Genomic DNA, 17,373 nt, shown 5'->3' with positions numbered 1-17,373 from the left:
CTACCCTACCCTACCCTACCCTACCCTACCCTACCCTACCCTACCCTGCTCTCCCTTCCCCGCCTCCTCCCTGCTCCCACCCTGAGTTGTAGCTGCACCTAAGAAATCACAATTGCAGATGATAGGGATAGAGTGTCTCAGGACATACATTCTGTCCCTATTAATGTATGGATTACACACATCCATAATGTATGGATTATTCCATGGAGTAAAATGACCCTTTCTCAAGACTCTCTAGAAATCTCACTCACGAAAGCATTCCAGAATCTGTACATTTCGTTTACACTCCCCGACCACAGTCAGCGGAAGCTTGCTCTTGAATAGTTTTTGCTGGGTTTTGTGGTTATGGTCGTTTTCTTTTCCAGGAGCAATGATGATTCTGCCATGATTTCACTTTACTTTCTGTGCCAGTCTCCCCTCTGAGGAGCTGTCCGCATTTGTGAAGTGAATAACTGGGTTAAAAGCTGAGAGGGAAGGCCCTGGCTGCAGCGTGCAGGGATGCTAATGGGGCCCTGCACGGACCAGATGCTTGGCATCACCCTCTTATCTCCATAGCCAGGCACCCAAGTATAGAAAAAGGTTTGGGGCTGGTACCTGTTTCCGTTGGAGAGTCTGGCCTGGGTTCCATATCTCTTCTACATCCCAGAGACTCAGACCGGGACCCCATGTCAGAATCTAGGAAGGAAAAAAAAAAAAAAGATTGTTGTTGTTCTGTTGGAGTGAGAAAAGGGAGGCACTCCTCTTGTCAACAAAATGGCAATGTGGGAAATCCTCACAGTCCATGTCCAGGTGCCCAAGACAGGATCTGGAACAAATCCAGTAGCAGAGACCTATGCTCTTTGGCCTTTTATGGAACATCAGCCAACCTCTCATTAATAGAATCATTATTGTCCTCGGTATTGAAATGATTCATCAAAAAACTAACAAAATGTGTTCATAAATATTGGTCTTTACAACGCCCTGTGAAGGTAAGGAGTGAGACTGTCATTTACTCTTGAGAAAACAGAGATGTGTAAAGATGAAGTAACTTATCCCCGAATATACAGGTGGAAAGTAGAGGAATTAGAATTCGAAAAAATTAAATAAAATCTCTAAGTTGGGAACTTGTCTTCCATGAAAACAGAGTGAGCCTATGGGGAGAACAGGGCATCAGACAAGCCTGCTTCTGCTCAGGGCGGCAAATATCCTAATTCTTCGCCAGCTAGCAGCATTATTTGTCAGAAATGTTTGATAACTAGGAAGCAATGAACTTGGAGCCAGAGTCTGGGTCCTTGGAGCCCCCAGGAACCGAGGGGGCATTTCACCGAACCTCTCCACGCCTGGTTGTTCTTGTCTGCAAAATGAATAAAATGCCATCCCCTTATATAGCCACCTTATAAGGAGGCCAAATGAGAAAAGAAGTGTATAATCTCATTAAATCACTTGAAAATGAGAATATGGTGGGCACCCTCATTTTCTTTTTCTCCTGTCCCTCCTTTTCTTCCTCCTTCTTCCTCATGCCCTCCATCCATCCTCGCCTCCACCAGCGTGAGTTAGCAGCTAGGATGCACTAGGCACGGCACCACCTTGCCCGAGCTCACGGAGCTCTGTGCGGGCAAGTGCTCTTATTGTCCTGCTGCCCGTGAGGAGACAGGGCTGGGAGGGTATAACTGATGTGCATGAGGCCGCAAGGCAGTGAGTAATGCAACCAGAAATCACACCCAGTGACTCCACCCCACGCTCTGTGCTCCTTCCCACTATCTCCCTTCACAGGCACAGAAACAGGGCCACCAGTGTCTCTATGGGCACCCAACAAAGGTGAGGAGGGATCCCGGGAAGAGGAGGGAAATGATGTGGGCCGGGATCTGTCCCCATCCTCCCACTAGCCCCATGGCCAGGGCTTGTACGGGTTCGCTGCCCCTGCTGCCTCCTGAGGCTGGAACTCCCCACAGGTGAAGGCTGTGCCTCGCCCATCTCTTTCATCCCATCCTACTCAGACTCATCCCAAATGCCTTGCATGGTCCCCTCTCGGAGTAGGCACTTGGTCAATGCTCAGCAAATTCCGAGGAGGACAAACAAAGCAGAAAGGAGACGCTGAATGTGTTTTTTATCTGGAGCCCCAGGCTGCCCCGCGCACAGGCAGGGGCACCACCTCTAAGCAGGGGTCATGTCACCACCATGGGGGAACACATCCCTCACCCTGACCTCAGAGGGAGTGAGCCCTGTGGCCAAGTCTACTGGAGAAATGTCTCCCTGGCCTGCAGTGGCCTCAGAGCTCCTGCCCCATAACAAGGACAGCTCGGGGTCAGCAAACCTGATCTCACAGGAAGTCATGCTTCCTTCCCCCTTCCTTTCTGGGGCTTCTACACTTTTCATGTTTCTTCTGGGGCTTGGCATCTTATCTGATGAGAATCAGGCCCTTCTATGCCACACAGAGCACTCATTTGGAAAGCAAATCTCTACTGTTTTCTCTCCGCGGAGCTGAGTGCCCCCATGAACGAGAGGTGGGGACAGAAAGTCTGGTGTAATCCGTGCCCTGCTCACGCCCTCCGCCCCACAGCTCACCTTTCCAGAGATAAACCTGCTGGAAGCTGGTAACGGTGTCCAGAGATCCTTCCATGGCTGCTGGAACTGCAAAGACAGATGTTTATTTTCATGAGCTTGAGTGTGCTTGTTCTCACGTGGACCCACCACGGCCATGCTGACCCACCTCTCCCACACGGGCCCCCTCCCAGCCTGAGAACTCTGTTTCCTATCAAGGTGCATGCCCCCAAAAGAGAGCATCGTGGAGCTGTCTTCCAGATCCCTGGTACAAAACCAGAGCTGGTCAGGCCCTGGGTGTCTCGCCCAGGGCACCCAAGAGGTTATCGTGGGGAGGGGCCTGGAAACCGTGAGGGAGTCACTGAAGCAACTGGGGATTGGCCGAAAGAGAACCAAGCCTGTAGACACTCGGGTGCTATGTTAATTGTCCAAGTAAGCCCTCTGAGACTCTTGCCTTGTGGGCAAATGGGGACGATAATTGTGAGGGTGGGAATGGCGTAAACCATCTTCTGTAGCCCTCAACATTGGAGAAGCACCCTATGATGGGTAGCTGCCATTATTAGATTCATTACTAATATTATTCAGTTTTCCTTTCTGCCAAACTACACTTCTCCGGAATCATCCAGACGAGACTGGCTTTGCCTTGATGGTTGTGTTTGCCTCTCTTGCCTCTGCTCAGCCCTAAGATCCTGCCAATCCCCCTGCGCTATGAAAGGCTGGGAAAAGAGCTCAGAAAGCACAGATTCTGGAGGCCAATGACCCCACACATGGCAGGAAACATATGGTTCTCAACCTGAGAACTCAAGAAATAACCACATTGTGTTAATTATCATTAAGAACCATGTATTATTTTTTTAATATTTTATTTATTTATTTGACAGACAGAGACACATCAAAAGAGGGAACACAAGCAGGGGGAGTGAGAGAGGGAGAAGCAGGCTTCCCACTGAGCAGGGAGCCCGATGCGGGGCTTGCTCCCAGGACCCTGGGATCATGACCTGAGCCGAAGGCAGACACTTAAACAACTGAGCCACCCAGGTGCCCCAAGAACCATGTATTATTATAATCAATTATTATGAAGTCATTGCCATTTGCCCACCACTATGATGAGCACCTTCCAGATATTGCTTCATTTAAACCTCATAGGTAGGTGTTTTTGTCCCTAATTTCCAGGTGCAGATCAAAATCCAGAGAGGCTAATGCCAGAATTCAAATCCCACTTGCTTCGCTCTATATCCCATGCTCTTAATCACCACGCTAAAGACAGGATAACATATTTTAGAATTCTGTCCATCCAAAATAGCAAACATATGTAAAGCTTCTTGCGTTTAGAGAGGTGTTTAAGGAGGTTTAAAAAGGTTTAATTAATCAGTGAAAGAGTTGGAAAACTCAGCTATTAAAGTCATGAGCCCCCCCTTACAAGAATGACCATGCTCTATGCCAGGGGGTGAGCCAAAAATATCGAGCTGCATTTCCATTTGGTTTTATTTCTAAAATGGGAGTAAACAACAATTCTAGAACATCTCATACTGCCCAATGCTGGGATTACACGTTTCCTTAAAAAACCTACTCATGATTCTCTTCTCGCCCTCCTCAGAGGGTGGATGCCACTTGTAAAAATTAGGGGAAATTAAAACCTGTGATATCTGGGAGATCTAGACTTGGATCTCTGAAACTTTGAAACTCATTATACACCTTACAGAGGAGCCCACCGTATACTTTCCGACACCAACACAGAGCAGGGGGCCATCTGCTCAATCTGCTCTGCTTCTGTCTTCTTTCTTGATCACATTTGCTTATGATGAAGGGCAGGTGAGGGGACTTTGGACCTTGCCCCAAGGGAAATTAGAGACTTTGTTTCTTAAATATTTTTACACCCAAATCTATTTGCTATACTGACTCTTCAAAAGGATGGAGGGATAGATAGATAGATAGATGATAGATGCAGATCTATAGATATATAGAGATATCCTTTTGGTAACATAGATGTAAATACAATAAATAAATAAAGTAAAATTTTCCAAATAGTTTAGGCTATGCATTAGGATTCTTTTTTATCCTGTAGAAGTAGGGGAAACAACATCTTAATTCTAGGGTGCTTTATTGCTCTCAAATCTAAGACTGAAACCGAGGACCACGTTACAAAGTAGTTTACCATGGGATACTACTGAGCGTTTAGATCACAGACCCTCAATAAGTATTAGTCCACATTTCCATTGCTGCACCTTCTCAAGAGCAATAATCCCTCAAGGATTTCTTCACCACTAGCAACTCCTATTTCTGACTTGAGTGAGTGGGTGAGCCTCTCATGTTGTCCAGAACATCTTGATGTGGTATGGTAGATGTGTCCTGCTTTTCGCTGAGTGGCAAGGACAATTATAGGTGCCCTCCATCACCCAGAGAAGAACAGGTGCTCCACACAGGTGCACCCAGGTCTCACGCTCTATTTTGGGGCCAGAAGGCACTGAACTGTGGTGAGAATGGGATCTTCTTACTCACTTTTTGTCCATCTTGAGGCAATAGAGCCTGGAAAATATGGTGAGTCTTAACCTCATCCTTGGTTTTGGTTCATTTCAACACCATTCAATCCAGTGGAATTCAGTTAAATTCAGCACGCAAAAAGTTGAGCACTTGGTAGATCCAGAAAGCCACCTAACCAACATCTACAGACTGACATGTAGATGCTTGTAAATCACCACAGACAAAGTGATAATGCCCTGGGGGTTTTAGCTACTGATCCAATGGCCAGGCCTCCATAGGCGTGCACAGAGGCCACGGGAGTGAAGGGCATGGCATCACCCTCTCTCTTGCCTCTCCCATCCCCACCCCATTTCTACATCCACACTCACCTCCTCCTACTTTCCAAGTCAGTCAAAGGCACCCTTTCCTTCCTGGTCACTCTCTCAGAGACATCCTCCTCCCCTGCATCAACCTCTACATCCAACCAGGCTGTTCCCCAAACTGGTCTCAAATCCGGCCCCACCGCGGGACCCTCCGTCTTGGCTCAGGCCTCATCACAGACTTTCCCTGGTTCCCTTGACTCCCTCCTACCTCCCCAGCCACACAGCACCGGGGTATCCTCCCCAAAGGCGAGCCTCCCTCCAGTCCTGCAATAGCTACCACACATTTCGGAATTCACTTCCCTGGGACCTGGTTCTTGGCAGTGTGAACAGCTACGTGCTGTTTCCAAGGGGCCCATCTTTCCACTTCCACCTAATGAATGCTTCCAGCCTTCTGCATCACTGCACTGGAGAACTCTCATCCCCTTTCACTTGGTTAACCTCTCTATTCATTCTTTAAGAATCAGCACCGGCACCACCTCCTTCTAGAAGGCCCCCATGAACCCTCTGGCTGGGTTCTGTGCCCTTCCTCTAGATTTGCACAACACACTCAACAGGCACCTCTGTCTTTAATCTCATACTTGACTGTAACTGTCCACTGAATGTACTAGAGCTTTCACACTTCAGGAATGGGGACTTATTCCTCTTTATATCACCAACAGCTGGCATAATCCCTGCAGCAGAACTGGCGTTCAGCACATTAATGAGCGCAAAGAGGAATGAATGAGGAAAACAGAGTAATCAACGATACTCAGGGCCCGCCAAGCAAACATAGAGCATTACCTTCCCAAGCACAGGAAGGCTGGCCACCATATCAGCTTTCCTAATGTAGACCCCCAAAGCGTCCCTCTGTTCCCCAAAACTTTCCTGGCTCAACATGGTCGATTGTGAGGAGGTGCGTAGAACAGAAGCAAACGTGATTCTGCCTCTTCCCTGCTGAGCAATATTTTAAGGTAAAACGTTTGGACTGTCCAGACATTTGTGCCATTCCTTCCATGACAGCTGAGTTAGAGCATCCCTGTGACCCAAACAGGCCTCCACGCTCTGACTCATTACCTCTCTCTCCATAATCAAGGCAGCAGGAACACATACACATTTAGAAGTTTTGGGGTTTGGCACGGAGCCTGATTCCTGAAGGTTGGTGGGTGTCTTGTGGTCTTAACTTACTTCAGGACACTTCTGCAGAGGTCATGCGCTCTGTCTAGGATGGTTAGTTTGAATCTACAGCCTGGGAGTGGGCAGCATCCCAAACTAGAAAGCCCGGGTTTCAGAGTCCACTTTCTATTCCTTGCCTTCCTAATAAACTGCATTCCTGAATCCTTGTTTCAGGCTCTGCTTAGTGCAAAGCACATGACAGCTATTATAAATAACTATAATAGGGTCATCCTATTTGTAGCTGCCCATCAGACATCTACTCCAAATGCATTTGGAGACAGTGAGCATCCCAGAGGCATTGTAAGTTTCTCCACCTAGCTCCCAGCACCCCAAGACGATGGCAAGCGCTGATACAAAACAGCCTCCTATGAAGAGGACGCCAGCCATCAGCCTGAGCCTCACCATTGCCCAAAGCATGAAGCCTCTGGGATTCAGAACAAACCCAGGAGTGTTCCACCAAGGCCTGTTTTTCCTGTCAAATGTTAAGTCCCTATGGGCAGTAAGGGACATTTAATCTGCCTATTTTTCATTCATTTGCACTTCAAGACATTGTGAGAAAGAAGACATAAGCAGTTCCAGAGCCTTCTAAGCCTTTTCCCTTAGAAATGGAAAGATGGATCCAGCCAGCACCAAATAGTTAAAACATCCAGAGATGCCCATTGGCAATTTGGGACACACAGACTCTGGGTGGATTCCTCTCTTGAGAGTAACATTTAAACAGAAATCTGATGATGGGAAAGAGAAACCTCACAACCAAGAAAAGCACTGGGTCTTCGTATGGGAGAAAATGGCCCCCGGGGGATTTGTAGGGTTGTTTGTTTGTGGGTGTATTTGTTTGCTCTGAGCTGATATTTGGTTGGCTTAACAAACAAGGAAAAATGCACAAAAAGGGAATTCTGAGTTCCTATGAACCTTCGCCAGTCCACTAAGACGGGCAAACAGGGCCCACTGTACGTCAATAATCTTCCTGTCACCCCAGCCAACCTTCGAGCTCCTTCCAACACAGAGACCACTCCTCCCTGTCTGCACCTCAGTTCTTGGCCTGGCGCCCACACTCAGCAAGTTCTCGGGACTAGTGACGGACAAGTGAGCCCAACAATTCCCTCCTCTAAGGCTGTTCATGCCCACCCAGCCCACCTCCGCAACTCACCCCCGACCCTCCCGCTTTCCCAGGGCCTTTTGTCCCCTTCTCTGCACAGCCCTTGAAAATCCTTGAAGTAGAACATGTAAGTCACTGACATTAATGACCCAATGTCTGGAGCAAAGTGAGCCCAGAAGGATGTCCATTACTGGACTCCTGAATTTGCTGGGACAACACAAGTTATACAAGCAAGTGGCACCATGGGTTGGGGTGGGGGAGAGCATCCATTGACAGCCCTGGTCTCCAGAGCATGAGGTTTAGGTCCCAGCTATTGCACTTCATGAAAAGACAGTTTCTTTAAGTATGACACATCACAGCTTGGAACTGCACTCTCCCGGGTAAAACTGTGATGTAACCAGCTGCCTCACTCAAGCATCAAAAGGACTGGTGAGCCCAAGGGGGTGAAAGTGTTTTGTAAAATGCAAAATGGATACTGATGTGCTTCCTGTTTGAATTTAGTGTATTCTGTTGAGTTGCAATTTCCTACAAATGGCAATCAATTCACTTACACTTTGTACATAAATGCTAATTCTCCATTAGCCAGGCCACCTGTTGGACCAGACTCTCAGAGTGCCGGTGAGCTGATCAATGAAAGGGGATGTCCAGATTGGAAGTCCTACAGGGTGCCTCCGTGGGATGTGCTGTCAGGGGAGCAGGGACTTGCGGTTCAGATACCATGCCTTAAACTACAGCCCACAGAGCATGTTAGCACTTCATTCTCTAATATGTAAAAAAGTGTGCCCCCATTTTACAGATGAAGACCCTGAAGCTTAAAGAGGTGAAGTGCTTCGAGCAAGGCCACAGAGCTGGAGGAGAAAAGAAGAAATCACCTCCAGGATTTTCATTGCAGGCCACTGCTCCATAATCTCCAGCATCTACAGAGTGCCCACCTTGCTCCCGGCATCACTCCCAATGTTTCACCACACATTCCTCCTTCAATCCTTCTAACCTCTCAAGGATCCGAAGTCATCATTATCTACATTTTATAACTGGGAAGGCCAAGGCCCAGAAAGGTCATACAAGGAGTAAGCATTCACACTGGAATTTGAATTCGGGGTCTGATTCCAGAGTCCATATTTTAATGAGCATCTAACCAATGGCTAAATGGGAAGGCAGAGGCTGTGACAGACAGAGTTTATCATTGTTGTCCTTAGATCCTTCCCATGTGCTTTTGATCCATTTTGTGGCCTCCCTGAAGCTGTCTAGATCCATGGGATCCTCACTCCACTTTTCCTCTATCAATATCTACTGTTAGAAAAGGGAGTCTATCAGCTATTCACATTTTAGTAAGAATTTAAACCACATTTCTTCTCCCAGGGACTCATTGTACTTGAAGAGTGACCTATTACTGTGGCAGAGAACAATTGTGCCCTATTGTTCCCAGTTGGACAGGGCCTCCTGGTCAGTCTGTGTATAAGGCAACCCCCAATTTGGAACACCACGGATATACTTTGGAGTGCCTGAAATCCCCATCAAAGGGTACCTTTCTTAAAGCTTTGTCCATACCCTAAAATATACACCTATACACAGGGCATTGGAAGAAAAACAACCCAAGACTTCAAAAGTCATTTGGTAATCACTCCTTCTCAGGGAGGCCAGACAAGGACACATTCTTTATTTTTGGGCACATACCAAGCACGTGCTCCATGTGAAGCAATTCACTCTGGATTTATTGCCCATGAGTATATCGTACATCTTTCTGCAAATGCTTGTTTTCACCTGGGGCTACCTCTCAGAATAATGGATACCATATGTTTACTATCCATCACGTAAATAAGCGATTTGATTTTATTTGCCCCCAAAAAACACTAAGCCTCATGGAATTCCACCTAGTTAGGCAATATTTTTTGTCCAGGCTTTGGTAAATATTCATTCCACAGATATTATATATATTCTCTATGCCAGGTTTTATGCTGGATGGTGTGAATCCAGAAATTATTAAGACACGGGTCCAGTTCTTAAAAATAACAAAAGATTATGACAAAGTCAAAATATGATAATAATATTATCTAACATTAATACTACGTGTCAGGCCCCCTACAGAGTTCCTCTCCAACAGACGTATTATCTGTAAGTGCCTGTAGAGAGGAGCGGGTAAGAATATCAGCTCTGGAGCCAAATTGCCTGGGCTCGGGTCCCAGTCCTTCCCCTGGGAAGCTCGGAGCCCTTAAGAAGACTTCATTTTCAGTGTACCTCAGTTTCTTCAGCTGTAAAATGGGGAGAACTGAAAGCAGTTCCTCTCCCTCCAGGCACTGTGTTGGGGGAATGCACGCGAGCCCTGGCTGGGGCCTTACAGCAGGGGCTGCCCCATACAAAGCACAATGGGAGACATGTCTATGGTAATCACCACTCCCTCCTGCCACCTCACCACAGCCCTGGGGACACGGGTCCTCTCGCTACCCCCTTCTATAGACAAGCAATGAGGCCTGAAGATATTTCCTGACCCCGTCCAGGTCACACAACCGGCATCCAAAACTGGGATTCGGCAGCACAGGCACAGTCCCAGCGGGCAACTGAGAACAGTGGACAGGCAAAGGCACGCTGTCAGGGCCCTGCCCAGCCCCCTGCCCGCCACCCTGCCCGCCTCCCTGCCTATCAGAGCAATTCACAGAACATGTGTGACGCTCTCTGGTGGAGGAAGCATTGAGCTCGGCAGGGTAGTCAGGGAGGGCCATTGGGGGACGTGACAGTGAGCTCTCGGCCATCAGAACACCGAGAGCTGCCTTACACTGAGAAGTAGGTCTTGCAAACTTCTAGAGGCAGGAGATAGTGGCTGCCAACTCTTGAAGGACCAATGTCTCCTAAAGACAGGAAGCCTCCAAGGGCTCTTTGACACCCTCACCCCCCCTAGTCCCCTTCCCTGCCCTGTCTGGCTGACACCTGCGCTGCTTTCACCTCTCCCAGCGCAGAGGGTGGGTTGGAACCCTGTGCTGGCAGAAAAACAGAGAGGAGGCAGGATGGAGCCAGGCTTCGGCCAGCCTCACAGAGGAACCGGGAGTGAGTGATCCCAAGTCCAGTTCTCACCATAAACTCTGACTTTTCAGGTTGGAAGGAAACTGCCAGGTCACCTAGTCAGTGCTTCTCAAACTTCTCAAACTCAGTAGGCATAGCATTCTCCAGACAGCTTGTTTGAACAGATCCCTGGGGCCACCCTGCGGGTCTGGGGTGGGACCTGAGAATCCATATTTCTAATGAGCTTCTGGGGATGCTGAGCCCACTGGTCCTGACCACAAGGAGTCGTGCCAGTGTGGTCAGTCCTCAGCCCAGGGGCCTTCCCTGATGGAGACCTACTCAGGGGACAGGGCAGGGGGAGGCAGAGAGGAGATCTGACTGCTCACTGTGGGGTCTCATGTGCTAATGCCCATCCCTGTAAAAAGTGGGGGTGGGCAGATGATCTCAGAGTAACTTCTAGATCTAATGCTTATAAGTTTGTGGAAAATGCTGGAAGAACTTCTGAAAGAGGAGGATGGAGCAAGCTGAATGGTTATTTCTGCCAACAGAGCCCATGCGGTGGGGCACAGAGCCCCTTGTGCCACCCGTAATCAGCAGGGGCTGTGTAGTTGGGACCACCTGCCACAGCTGTGCTGCCCAGCTGAGCCGGCCTCCCTCCAGCCAACCTGCAGCCTTGGGAGAGCTGCTGAGATGCTCTGGTTGGGTTTTATGTACATCTTTGGTACAATTTCTTTTCAGAATCGTAACTCTCTTAGGGTACAGAGAGGGCTCCTAGGAGAGGGATGGCAGAACTTGCTGGTGAGAAAAATGCATTTTGAAAGAAGTCAGGCAGAAGGCAGAGACTTACTCTGGAACTCCTGGCCTCCCAGACGCAATGTCACCCGGCGGCTCCCCCGGTCGTACGTCACACCAGGACATGTGGCATTAGCCTGGGCTTTAGCAGGGTCCCTCCAGTCCTTGACATTGCAAAGCAGGACGTCGGGGGAGCTCAGCAACCCACAGATGATGGGACCTGCAGGGTCATGAGAGAGAGGAGAGGTTGATGTGATGAAGAACAAGGAGGGCCCTTTTAGGGACTCACGTCTGTGCCCTGAGAGGCTTGGAGGATGGGGACAGGTAATGATGCCTTGGGAGCACACAGGGATGGGCACTGGAACTCAGGAGCCTGGTTTTCAACTGTGTTCCTCTTCCCTGATAGTCCTGCACTTGTCACAGTGGCAAATTCCCAAAGGGAGGGCCACCCCCATGCCGGCCCTGCTGAACCTTTCCTCCTCCATTAGAGCCCTTCTTCATGGGTCAGTAGCAACGGTGTCTTCAATACCACTGGGGGTCTTAGTGCCAGAGTCCTCTGTCCTCATTCTTTACCTCCTATCCCACAGAGTGATCTTTTTGAGGCTTCAAGCAAATAAACAGAAGCTTCTGTCTCTCTTCTCTTTCCTTCTCTCTCTCTCTCTCTCACACACACACACACATACACACACACACACGTGCACACGCACATCAACTTTGAAGGGACTCAGAAAGGAGTACTCAGATTCCAAGTAAGGAACTAGGAAAAACCACGAGCTCTGCACCAATAGCACTTGCCTATTAGGAAGTGAACTCCTTGTCTCTGGATGCATTCAAGCATAGGCCATGTGCCCCCCATGTCTGGGATATGCAGAGAGAAATCTAAAACTGGGGAGGCACTAGACTGTTTTGTCTAATTTTTTATTAGACTAATTTTTTATAAAGGCAGATTTTTTTAAAAAAGTTTTATTAGTATGAGAGAGAGAGAGCAAGCGCGCTCAGGGAGGAGGGGCAGAGGTGGAGGGAGAGAATCTCCAGCAGACTCCCGCTCAGTGCACAACCTGTTGTGGGACTCGACCTCAGGACCCTGAGATCATGACCTGAGCCAAAACCAAGAGTTGGTGGCTTAACCGACTGAGCTACCCAGGCACCCCTATATTTCCTAATTTTGAATACATGTCCTAATTTTTAAAAAGCTTCACTGAAGTTACGACTTTATTTCGGCTCAGGAAGACCTATCCCGAGCTAAGCGCATTGACAGTGTTTTTTTTTTTTTTTTAATGTTATATTAGTCACCATACATCATTAGTTTTTGATGTAGTGATCCATGATTCATTGTTTGCGTATAACACCCAGTGCTCCGTGCAGAAACGACAGCGGTTTTAGTGAGGTAAGGTAGGCAACTCAAATGCTTCAGATGTCTGCGCTGTGCCAGTCACTTATGGTGGTAAGTGCTTTAAATATGTTAATCCCCTTAATTCTTACCGACATTATTATTTCCATTTTACTGGTGAGGAAACCGAGTCTCATATAAGTTAATTGCCCAAATTTACTGAGATGTAGAAATTAGATAATTTATATGTCGTTTCAATAAGTAATCCCGTTAAGTAGTATGGTTGTTCAGATTCTCCTGAAAAAAATAGGAAATCTGTCACCCCATAACCCTATTCCCTTCCTTATCCTAATTTATGCCTAAATCCAGATAAGAGTTGCAAACTCATCCCTCACCAAAATTTCCCCAAATAGATGACTCAGATGAATCTGAAGTCTTGTCCTTCTCCCTCCCACTGGCCACTTTCAACCCGCAGGTGATAAGAAATCAGCAGCAGCATCTCTGCGTAAAAAATCACCTTACAGGTCCTCTGACTGCTGGTTCTCAAACCAGGGCCTCGGACTGATTCTATCAACAACATAGGGAGAGCTTTGACAATGCTCGTTCCTCAGCACCAACCACAGAGTTTCTGACTCGATAGGTTGTAGGGGTGGGAGGTGGTGACATTCGGGAATTGGCATTTGTCAACAGCACCACAGATGATTCTGGTGCGCAGCTGGGTTCTAGAATCCCTGACCTGATTAGACCACTTCCCATTTCATAGATGAGGAAGCAGAGGCACAGAAAAGGAGAAAGATTTTCCCAGCTGAAAACCGGAGGAATGGCCAGCAGGCAGCGAGGGCCTCAGGGGGGCCCGCAGGCTGAGCCTCTCAGCACCAGGGTAGCAGGGGTGCCTAAGAGCCCGCTGAGAGCCCAGAGGAAGTCTGCACCCCGTGGCTGCCCTCTCCCAAGGCAGGAAACAGCATCATGGAATTAAACAAGAGGCGAGTGTATTTTTCCTTCTGCTCTCAGACCCTGGAAGAGAAACCCATGTAGCTTTGTTCTTTCATGCTAAAAAGGCAACGAGAACTCTGTGTATCTGAGAGACAGGTGCCAGCTAGAGATTCGAGTCCTTTGCGGATCCCGTCTTGCCAGCTTCCATTACGCTCCTGGGAACCGTGGGGTCACCTGAGTCTCTCGGAACCCCACTGAAAGGTAGGTACAGGAGCCTCATGAATTGTCCTCAATAATCAGTGGAAACAAAGCCACTTAGGAAGTGGAGGTTGGAGGAGGCAAAAGCAGGGAGGGGAATCTACCAGAAAGTTAAGTGACTTTCCAGACCAGGGTAAAAGGACGGAGCAGGAGTCTGTCCCCGGTCAATTTGGCAGATCTGGCCAAAGCTTTCTGATTCAAAGCTCCAGATCTGCCCATCATACAAGCCTGGGAAAGACATCTGCCCGGTGTTTTATGTGCGTCCCCAAGAGAGCTTAACTTGCGGCGTGGTGAGGGGGCCGTTCAGCTCAACACAATTCAGGGATCACAGGTTCCACTTGGAGGGAAAAGCAAGCGAGCTGCAAGCCAGAAATGTCATGGAAACAAGGATTTTGCGGGCTTACTGTTCCATGGAACAAACTAATTCTTCTATATATGATTCTGAGGAAAACGACCTTCCAACTTGAAAAACCATATGGTTTGGTAAGTAACAGAGCATGTGGAGGAATTGTCATGTCCTCAGAGAAGAAGGCAGAAGGCATTGCAGATTTGATCTGCAATGTTTCACATACATACATACATGTGTTTATATGGATGTGCGTGTTGTGTGCATGTGTGTGTGTGTGTATGATATCTATCTCTCTATATATACTTTCGCTTATCTAAACACTAACACGAATGCACATCATATAATCACAGAGCATTAAAACTAAAAGGGATTTTAGAGTTCAACTCAGTCCAGTCCATGCTCCTGCCCTACCCCTCCAACAGCACGCTCTCATCCAGCCCCACAGACAAATGTGACCTAACCTCAGCATTTTCAGTAAACACCTTGTTTGAACTCTCAGCAGCATTCAAATCTGTGGACAACCTTCCTTCATCTTCCCACCCTCCCCACCACTGTTTCCATGATGTACACCCTCCTGGGACTCCTCCTGGATGTCTGGACTCTAATTCTCCATCTTCTTTGAAGGTCCTCCCCATTATGTAGGTGTTCACTAAGGATTACCCCCTCCCCCACAACCTTTTTACCCTGTACCCTCTTCCTAGGAAATCCCACCCAGACCCACAGCTCTGATACCACCTCAATGCTGGGAATCCTTGCATCTCTATCTCCCACCTGGACTCCCACTCTGAGCTCTGGATCTTTGTACCCAAAAGCTTAGTCCTCATCTTGTGAATGTCTTAAAGGCATTGCAAACTTGGCACACTGTAAATGGGCTCATGACCTTCCCAAATCTCCCTTCCCCAGCAGCAAACCCGACATCTGGTATCTTCCATTATTCACCACACAAACAAGCTATCCAATCAGGTGAACAAGCTGGATCGTCAAGAAAGGTCTTTGACACGTTTCCCCTTCTTCGGTCCTCTGGTTTTGCCTGCTGAGGATACCTTGAATCTGACCCTTTTCTCCATCTCCACCGCTATCACCCCAGCCCCCGCCACTCCCCCTCACCTGGACTGCAGAGGTAGCTCCTAAATGAACCCCACATCTGCTCCAACTCCCCACCCATTACCTTCTGCAACCTCAAGCCAATGCTTCAAAATTCAAATCTGATCATGTCATTCCTTCACTTAAAACTTTCAGTAGCTTCCCAATTATTCTTACAATAAAAAGCACCTGCAGGGCTGCATACACTAAGTGGTTACCTCATGCCCGCACCTCCCCATGCAGTCCCCACATTGCATATCCTGGCTTTGGCGACCGTGCTGGTTCCTTTGTCAGACCACGGGTCCTGGGACTGGAGGGTCCCGGTCCTCACTGTCACATGAATTACCTCCTTGCACCTGGGCAAGGATGAAGCCGTCACAGCACGCATCACGGTCACATGCCCGAAGACAGAAGAGATGAGCCCCCGTCAGATCGGCTCCTGAGGCTGGGAACACAACGGGCCTGTACATTCCGGAGAGCGTGTTTTGGAAACCCGTTTGCTCGAAGCTCTTCTGACTCGTTGTGGTGAACTCTTGGCCTAGGGGAAAAGGCAGAAAAAAATTTTTTTAAATATCTGAAAACCTTTCAGAGTTGACCACAGTTTACTGGTCATATGACAGTGGACCCTCTGGTTGGGCTAGAGGCAGTGTGAAGTCCAAGATGAGACACTCTCTACACCATGAAACTTCTGGATCGCCCGTGCATGGAGAGCATGGAGCTCCCCAGGGTCCTGACCCCAAGCGAGCAGACCTGGACAGACGCCCACCACACCTCTGATGGACTAAAGAGGGGTGTGTGGCGAGGTGATATTTATTATTATTTTTATTATTGCCAGAAAACATTTATTGAGCTCTAACTGTATACACAGACACAGTGACACATGCTTTGCCTACTTGACCTCAATTTGTTTTCACCGCCATGTGAGTTAGGTTCAGCCCGTTCTGCTACCGTGTGCGTTTCTGTGGTTCAAACTGAAGGCACATCGGTTGATGTATGGTTTTCCCAGCACGTCACTGCCTTGTGCCATCAAACAACAGGTGAATGCAGCACACACAAACACCGCGGAGGGCGGCAAGCTACAAGAAACTCGCAACTGTACACAGTGCTCAGCGGCCCACGTTCTTCCCCTGGCCCCAGACTGGCCACCTTCTCTGTCTTCAAAGTGACAACTGCAATTTTCCCCTGCCTAACTCAGCTGACTGCCCCCTTCCCAACAACCTCCTATGTCAAGCTCTGTGACTCTTTTACAAGTTACTATAACATTTCTTTGTGATGGATTCAGTATGTCCTTCTTAAAAATTCTGCTAGCATCTTAAATAGGATTGTGATCGCTGTTGTCAGTCCTCTGGCTAAAAATGGTGAGGTTTGGGTTTTGCCTGTCCCTAACTCTAGTTTTCCCATAAGCCCTGTTATTTTTAGAGCATCATTTTGCAAAGAGGAGATTTTTCCAGGGAGATATATATGTGTCTATATATATATATATATATATATATATATAGTCAAAATATTTTTTATATAGCCAAAATGTCTGTCCTGTTATTATGGCCGTTTCCCATGTGAGGACAGAGAATGAACGGTCATGCCTAGGTTGACACAGCTGGTGGGTGGCAGGAGGGATGTAGAGTCTGTGCCCTTCACCACCCGGACCTCCTCTCGACCCAGCTGTTCACCAGGGTTTAACCGACTCATGCACCTGGAAGTTGTGGAGAGGCTTACAGTGTGGGACCCAATAGGATGGCCTGCAGAATGAGACAGACTGGAGGGCAAATCCCTACAGCATCTCAGAGCCTCAACTTTTCCATCCGTTCAATGGGGATGATAGTATGTGATCCTCATGGATGTTGAGTAGATGAAAAGCTAGACCATACATTAAAAGGCTGAGCAATGAGCCTGGGATTTAGCTGATGCTCAGCAGATATTGTGCAGGTCTCCAGAAAGCTGTTTCTTCTCCTCCTAACATTGGCTCCCTCCACCCTTTCAGCCTGACTGTCCTGTCACTGACTATGCCTGCAAGGCCCCA

General features: G+C 48.1%; 1 protein-coding gene across 1 annotated transcript in view; it reads right to left on the bottom strand.

Annotated features, from left to right (window-relative positions):
* TG (thyroglobulin) overlaps positions 1 to 17,373 on the bottom strand; it is a 256,066-nt gene that overhangs the window by 173,024 nt on the left and 65,669 nt on the right. Inside the window, exons 27-30 of the mRNA XM_025870539.1 lie at positions 15,700 to 15,891; positions 11,456 to 11,620; positions 2,545 to 2,610; positions 595 to 675 (exon numbers count right to left, since the gene is read on the bottom strand). Of these exons, the coding sequence (XP_025726324.1) occupies positions 595 to 675; positions 2,545 to 2,610; positions 11,456 to 11,620; positions 15,700 to 15,891 (504 nt within the window). The remainder of the gene's footprint in view (positions 1 to 594; positions 676 to 2,544; positions 2,611 to 11,455; positions 11,621 to 15,699; positions 15,892 to 17,373) is intronic.

This window comes from Callorhinus ursinus, unplaced genomic scaffold (assembly GCF_003265705.2).
Source record: "Callorhinus ursinus isolate GAN/ISIS: 27379988/994484 unplaced genomic scaffold, GSC_fseal_2.0 scaffold5, whole genome shotgun sequence".
NCBI classification, from domain to species: Eukaryota; Metazoa; Chordata; class Mammalia; order Carnivora; family Otariidae; genus Callorhinus; species Callorhinus ursinus.
Note: the sequence above shows the minus strand (reverse complement) of the source record. Positions and strands in the feature narration are given on the sequence as shown.